This window comes from Oryctolagus cuniculus, chromosome 1 (assembly GCF_964237555.1).
Source record: "Oryctolagus cuniculus chromosome 1, mOryCun1.1, whole genome shotgun sequence".
Lineage (NCBI taxonomy): Eukaryota > Metazoa > Chordata > Mammalia > Lagomorpha > Leporidae > Oryctolagus > Oryctolagus cuniculus.
The window spans coordinates 184517427-184525404 of NC_091432.1; the positions used below are offsets into that span (position 1 = coordinate 184517427).

At 39.1% G+C, this 7978-nt stretch overlaps 1 protein-coding gene and 1 non-coding gene across 2 annotated transcripts; one reads left to right on the forward strand and one right to left on the reverse strand.

The window, feature by feature from the left end:
- The first annotated feature begins 2278 nt into the window (after positions 1 to 2278).
- LOC138842955 (small nucleolar RNA SNORA63) lies at positions 2279 to 2410 on the forward strand. Its single transcript, XR_011385720.1, has one exon. It is a non-coding gene; the product is annotated as a small nucleolar RNA SNORA63 (small nucleolar RNA).
- A 4091-nt stretch (positions 2411 to 6501) lies between these two features.
- On the reverse strand, positions 6502 to 7108 carry LOC100353390 (interferon alpha-14-like). The gene has a single exon (XM_002708056.3). The coding sequence runs from the start codon at positions 7106 to 7108 to the stop codon at positions 6539 to 6541; it is 570 nt and encodes a 189-aa protein (XP_002708102.2). The 3' UTR covers positions 6502 to 6538.
- Between the last annotated feature and the right edge of the window lie 870 nt (positions 7109 to 7978).

Below are 7978 nucleotides of genomic sequence, written 5' to 3' on the forward strand. Positions count from 1 at the left end.
TCTGGGGAGCTGGGCTGGTGCCCTAGAGCCATCAGTGCAGCATGCTCCCTGGCTTCAGCCTGAATGACAGCAAGTGGAGCTCCTGATAATCTTAACAGGCTTCTTTGGAATTTCAATTAACAAGATAAGAAATAGGTTTTTGTGTGTCTTTCCTATGTTTTTTTAAAAAGCCATCATTGCCAGCTTCATGATTAATTGTCATCACTGCTATTTTAGGAGCTTGTTAGTCACTACCCACAGAAGTGGCCAATGTTTTGCATTTGTTATTTATATGGGTTTATTTTCTGTGTCTTGTGGAGCTTCTCTCTGGGTTCTAAGTTTTAAAACTGAATATAACCCAAATATTGTTATAGATGAGATGGAATTACATTTTTCTTTTTTGTCTTGTTATTTTTTGTCTATATAAACAGAACAGATGTCATGTACTTCAAATATATAATTTTAAGTCCATAATGATACTTCCAGCCCTCCCCCCCTCCTCCTTCCTTCCTTTCTTTTCCTTTCTTTCAATTTTCACAATAACATACTTTCAATTTGCTGTATAGTCACAGGCTTAGATCATCCACTAAATAAAGAATTAAACAAGTAGTAAGTAAAAGGACCATTGTTGTCCATGAGTGTAGACTATGGCCATAAACAATTATCAAATTTGAAGATGCTAATTTTACTCATACACATTACACTTTTTGTACTCTTTGTATTAGCTACTAGACATCGAAGAAAACATATTTCTCCTTTTGAGTCTGACTTATTTTTCTAAGCATAATGGTCTCAAGTTGCATCCATTGCATTGCAAAAGACAAGATTGTATTGTTTTGTATGATGAGTAGTATTCCATCATGGTTATACACCACATTTTCTTTATTCAGTCATCAGATGATAGACATCTGAGTTGCTGTAAGCATGGGGGTATGGATAACTCTTTCAAATGCAAATTTCATTTCCTTGGTTTATCTCCAGGAGTGAGATAGCTGGGTCATATGATGGACAAATTTTCCGATTCTTGAGGAGTCTCCATACTATTTTCCATTTCGGTTGCACTTGTTTACATTTCCACCAACAGTATACTTTTTTGTTTACATCCTCATTAGCTGTGGTGGAATGAGAAGGCCATGCCAAGATGGCTGCTGGCAAGTGAGCATCAGTTACTCAGGAATGGCTTTGAAACCCATATGGCAAACAGAGTCTGCCTGGCAACAGACTGTGATTGGATGGTTTTGGAAACTGCCTGGCAACAGGTTGTGACTGGTTGGGGCACAGACCGCCCCTTGACCAGATTGGCTGGTCTTGGCTATATAACTTGTTGTACTAACTGAAATAAATGAGCCTGTGGGCTGCTTGCCTCAAGCCCGCTTTCACCCGGCTCCCATGGTCTGTGTGGTGACTCCGTGCCTCTTGCCCCCACCATGCTCCTCCTCTCAGAAACGAATCCACTGCAACATTGTTGAGAAATCAACTGCAACAATCAGCATTTGTTATTTTTTGATTTTTGGATGATGGCAGTTCTAACTGGGGTGAGGTGAAGCCTCATTATTGTTTTGATGTGCATTTCCCTGATGGTTAGTGATCCTGAGCATTTTTTGTATGTCTGTTGACCATTTGCATTCCATACTTTGAGAAATGTCCATATTCTTTGCCCATTTCTTAACTGGAATGTTTGTTTTGTTGTTGAATTTTGTGAGCTCCTTGTGTATTTTAGATATTAATCCTTTATCAGATGAATAATCTGCAAATATTTCCTCCCATTCTATCAGTTGCCTCTTCATTTTGTTGAGTGTTTCCCTGGCTGTGCAGAAGATTAAAAGCTTGATGTATCCCATTTGTCTATTTTTGTTTTTATTGCTTGTGCTTCTGGGGTTTAATTCAAGAAGTCTTTGCATATGCCAATGTCTATCAGTATTTCCCCTGTGTTTTCCAACATAATTTAATGGCATCAGGTCTTAGATTTAGATCCCTGATCAACTGTGAGTTGATTTTTTAATAAGGTGTAAGGTAGGGGTCTTATTTCATACTTCTGCATGTAGATTTCCAATTTTCCCCATGCCAATTGTTAAGGAGAATGTCTTTTCTTCAGAGAGCTATTGTTAATGCATTTGTCAGAGATTAGCTGATTGTAGATACGTGGATTAATTTCTGGGGTTTCTAATCTGTTTCATGGGTCCACGTGTCCATTTTTGTGCCAGTACCAAGCTGTTTTTATTATAACTGCTCTGCAATATGTCTTGAAACCTGGTATTGTGATGCCTTTGGGTTTGTTTTTCAATTGTTTAAGATTTCAAAGCATGATCCAGACTACAATATAGCTTTTAAGTGCTGTGTTGTCATTCCCCCTGCTCAAAATAAGGTTGTTTCTTCACTATACCTGCCTACTATATTTCTGTAGCAGTCAGAGATGCTTGGCCTCATACAAAAGAAAAAAGAAAACACATGTTTAAGTATTCTTTAGCTATTCAGTGTCTCTTGTGTTTCTATATGAATTTTAGAGTCATTTTCTCTAGATGTGAGAAGAATGTCCTTGCTATTTTGATTGGGTCTTCAATGAATCTGTAAATTGTTTTGAGTAGTATGGACATTTTGATACTATTAATTCTTCCAATCCATTAACATGGAAGCTTTTTCCATTTTTTGCTGTCTTCTTTCTTTCTTTCCTTAATGTCTTGTAATTTCATGTCCTTGGTTAAATTTATCCAAGGTATTTAGTTATTTTGTAGGTATTGTGAATGAAGCTGATCTTACAAGTTCTTTCTCAGCCAGGGCAGTTTCTGTGTGTGGAATCTCGGGAGAGCTTTCTTTGATAGTCACAGTGAGAAACTATCGGGATTCATGGGGAAAAGAAGTGTAGGGTTAGCCCCAATAGCTGCATTTCCTGGAGTTCTTAAGGCTCACGCTCATCTACACTAGGCCTCCAGCAGTTCTCCATTCAGTAAGTGTTCCCACCAATATTAGCTCCACCTGCAGGATCCTGCTTCTGTACTTGTGCTCCAGGTAAGCTGGGAGTCTCTGTATCCTCCTTCCTCTCTGATCATTAGAGTAGTCTTGACCTATGGCCTCAGTTCTCTGAAGATACAGATTGAGTTGTGGATTTTGGGATTGTTCAGTATTTTGTTGCGAGGACAGGAGGGATGATGACCCCCAAGCTGGTGACATGGTGAATTGGAAACCCAAACTCCCTCCAAATGTGTAAATGTGTATATAACATCAAAATAGAAGTCTTTTAAGGGCAGATGCTTCTAGAGATAATCATTTTTACATCAAAACTTCAATAGAAAGAAAATAATTTAACTCAATCCATTCTATGACTAAAGAAGAAATAAGCGTTTTCATTTATAAATATTTCCATTTATAATGCATCTTCTTAAAGGTTTGTTTTATTTATTTGAAAGTAAAACTTATAAAGAGAGAGGGAAGGAGAGACAGAGAACCTTCCACACACTGGTTCACTCCCAAAATGGCCCCAAAGGCGGGGCTGAGCCAAGCCAAAGCCAGGAGCTTCATATTGGTCTCCCACGTGGGTGCAGGGGCCCAAAAACTTGGCCTCTTCTCCTTTCCTTTCTCAGATACACTAGCAGGAAACTGGTTCTGCAGTGGAACAGCCAGAATGAAAATCAGTGCCCATGTGGGATGCTGGCATCACAGGTGGTAGCTTATCCCTCTCTGCCACTATGCTGGCCCCAAAATAAAAGTTTTTTAAATGACCAACCACAAAGGAGTGCAAATGAATGAATTAAAGAAAAATCTTTTCCAGGTCTCCATCCTTACTTCCTATACTTTCATTGAAGTCTGCTGTTGAAAAGAAGGTTCTCATGATTTCCATTCTGACACAGTCACTGTATTCTCTTTCTGATAGAGACAGGTTCCCTGGAAGCACCTTTTCAACATCAGTGTTGGGTGCTGAGTCATCAAAACAGATTCTTTCTCTCCCATCACCTGTACCTCGCAGGTCTCCAGGTCTTGCAGATGCTGATGAAGTGCAGTGTGCAGTTCTTCCAGGAAGATCATTTTTTAAATTTATAATTTTCTTTGCCTATTGTTGCTGCTGGTATATTTTTTTATTTTATCTTGAGGTTAGTACTCAATTAAGACGATAAAAATGGAAAGGTAAATAACTTCCCAAAATTTCCAATATGTAATTTTTTTCCTTTTTCCAATGAACTTTCTTTTTTTTAAAGATTTATTTATTTGAAAGTCAAAATTACACACACAGAGAGAGAGAGAGAGAGAGAGAGAGATCTTCCATCTGATGGTTCACTCCCCCAGTCGGCTGCAATGGCCGGAGCTGCACCGATCCGAAGCCAGGAGCCAGGAGCTTCTTCTGGGTCTCCCAAGTGGATGCAGGGGCTCAGGAACTTGGGCCATCTTCTATTGCTTTCCCAGGCCATAGCAGAGAGCTGGATAAGAAGTGGAGCAGCCGGGTCTCGAACCGGCATCAAGATGGGATAACCACGCTTCAGGCCAGGGCGTTAACCCACTGAGCCACAACGCTGGCCCCTCCAATCAACTTTCTTGAAAGTTGTCATTGCACCGGGATAAGTTGAGCCAAAAGGAGAATAAATGCAAATATGAAACTTCTAAAAGTGAAAAAAGGAAAGTGACTCACTGAGTTAAAAAAAAATACAATGGGAATTCTCCTCACATACTCACACTCTGTTCATTCCAGTATGGCTTCTGCTTATTAATTATTCCTTCACTAATGTCTTTGACTGCGTCTACATTCCCAGTTTAGTGCACATTTTTAATCCACAGAGCAGTTCACTGACACTCAATATACTAATAGTGATAAATAATAATGATTATAAATATCATTAAATTATAATTTTAAATACTTTGATATGTCATGCCTTAATAAATAAAATAGTAAACATGTTAATATGACTCTCTAGTATATTAGTCCTTGAAATCTATCTGAACACAAATATATTTGAGAAGTAAAAATTGTGCAGAGAAGAGAATAATCTACATTATTTCTCAAGTCCCACCCTCTCTCTCTCCTCCACTCAAGCAGACAAACCAGTTAACAGTATTTTCTATATATGTTGTCTCTAACTTTATCTTTTCTCTTTCACCTAGATGCACCTTCCAACAGAGGTTTTGCTGATTAATTCTACCAAATCATCTATCACTAAGGTCATCAATGACTTTTATTTTCCCATTGTTGTGGGCAATTGCAATCCACATTTTCTATTGATACATTGATTATTCTAGAGTTTTAATTGTAAATATGCTCCTATCAGCATTTCTCTTGTTCTAATCTGTGGTTTTTCCAACTCAATATCCTATGGGACTCTTCTCCCTTTAAAGTTAAAGTTCACACCAATCATTTTATCTTTTTTTTTTTTTTTTTTTTTTTTTTGACAGGCAGAGTTAGACAGTGAGGGAGAGAGACAGAGAGAAAGGTCTTCCTTCCATTGGTTCACCAGCAAAATGGCCAACTCCAAAGCCAGGAGCCAGGTGCTTCCTCCTGTCTCCCACGCGGGTGCAGGGGCCCAAGCACGTGGGCCATCCTCCACAGCCTTCCCGGGCCACAGCAGAGAGTTGGACTGGAAAAGGAGCAACTGGGACTAGAACACGGTGCCCATATGGGATGCTGGTGCCGCAGGTGGAGGATTAACCAAGGGAGCCACAAGCACCTGCTGCCAACACCAACCAATTTTAAGCCTTTTTCTTCTTCTCTAGTATCTTCCCATGTGGCCACTTCTGTTAGCAGGCTTTCAGTTGCTGGCATTGCTTGTAAATTGCAAGCTCATATATTCATTGCCAGTGCATATGTGCACTTAGCTGTCCCAGTCAGCTGTGCACACTATCTGCTGCTTCTGCTTCCATTTCCTGATCTGCCTCTTCCCAAGATCTGCTGGGACCATTTCAATTGTTTTTCTCTTCTTATCATTATAGTATTTAACTGAGCAGATATTTTAAGTATGATAATTCCTTTTAGGTTGCTTTCTTACCAACATCAAAGACTCAAGAAAGCAGCAATTCTATTTGTTCTCTTCAGTTCTGTGTTGTGAAGGCAACATACAACCTAGTTAGGAGAAAGCATATTTATATTTCTATCTTTAATATGATAGTCCCGTGTAAATGAATTGTGCCATTGAGTCTTTAATCAGATTGCACAATAAATCTCATATTTTCTTTTATAGGATAGACAAATAGAGCAAGTTTGCTATAGGAAAAATTCAATGTACAAAGTGAAATGATGAATTGATTAATATAAAGAGTAATTTTATTACATTAACCACAGTACAAAAGTGAACATGATTATCATACAGATAAAAACTATTTAAACCTTAAATATAGTTAAATATATAAATATATAAATATACAAATACATAAATATTTAAATAGATATATTGAATGTTCATCTGTAAAAAATAATGCCCCAAAAGTTAACGAGATGTTGTTTAATAGCCTTGGAAACATCTAACAAAGTGATTGAATTAATACGGTCATTTTAGGAGAAAGGAGTCTTTTAATGGCAGAATTTGCTCAGGTGTGATATGTGTTTTTGTCAACAGGAATCATTTCCGTGTTGGCCCTGGTCTCATTCCTTGCTCCAAATTCTTTCTTGCCAGATTCTTGATAAAGAGACGGCTCTCCTGGCTTCTGCTCTGACAACCTCCCAGGCACAAGGGCTGTATTGCTTCTCTGCCAGATAGACAACAATTCCTTGGAAGTATTTCCTCACAGCCCATGCGGAGTCCTCATGCTTCAGAGGCATTTCCTCTGCCCCCGCTCCCTGCATCATGCAGACCTCCAGGTCACTCTGCTGCTCGAAGAGTCCAGTGCAGAGTCTGTCCAGGAGGGCCTTGTCCCAGGCAGCAGACGCCTCCTTGGTGCTGAACAGGTTGAGGAGCTGCTGGGTCATCTCGTGGAGCACAGAGATGGCCTGTGTCCTCTGGGCCTGGTGTCCACCCAACTCCTCCAGGGGACACTCAAAGTCATGTCTGTCCTGCGAGCAGGAGAGAGGGGAGACTCTCCTCATTTGTCCCAGGAGCATGAAGGACCTCCCGTCACTGAGGCTGTGGGTCTGAGGCAGATTACAGCCCAGAGAGCAGAGGGACTTGGAGCTGAGCACCAGCAGGGCCAGCAGCGAAGAGAAGGGCAAGGCCATGGGGGATCTTGCAGATGCTGCTGGCCTGGCTGAGGTGGGTGATCAGAGCCTCGGCCTCTAGGTTCTCTGAAGACCTTGCTCTGCTCAAGTGCCTTAAGTAGAGGACGCGCTACTTTCCTTTTTCTGAATGCCTTCTCTTCACTTTCTACTTCTCTTTTTGCTTTCCTTTGTGCACTCTACAGGATTCAAAAGCAGTTTTCCTCACCATTTTCCCATTAGTGCCTCATCTTTCCTGCTTTAATGCCTTTTTAGAATTTTTTTGTAATAGACCATCATTATAATTTTAAAAATATATACTGTGCATCTCTCTACATACACTATATATATGTTTATCTAAATATAAAGCATTCAAATTTCAATCTTTTTGGTTGCTGCAGAGTTAATAATGGCAAAAAATCAATTCAAAGTTACCTTTAAAAGTTGTTGACATTTTCTTATCTTTTGTACTAATTGGTGAAGCAACTTTTAATTCATTTTATTTATTTATATAAATTATCACGTACCAAATTATTTCACAAATCTGAAATTCCCAAATACTTAATAGTACTCATAAGACTAGCTGTTGTGGAGGTGAAAAATTAAATTATGTGCTTCACATTGATATTTGGTGTACTGAACTTTTAATTTTTCTTCATGTGAGAAAATAATTTTTAACATCATTAGATGCTAGACATTCCTCCACCTTTTTTCTTTATTTTTTGTTTCCCATACTTGACAAAATTGTTAGTGTGTAGGAAAACTTCAGTGGAATTGAATAGTAAGATATAAGCTGTTTGCATTTTATTCTCAAATCCCACCTCACACTCTGAAGTACCGAAGCTTAAACTTCAGTAACATCCGCAAAGCCGTCACTGACAAAATTAACCGAAG

Coding starts and splice junctions, on each gene's coding strand:
- LOC100353390 (XM_002708056.3), bottom strand. CDS start 7,108: ATGGCCTTGCCCTTCTCTTCGCTGCTGGCCCTGCTGGTGCTCAGCTCC.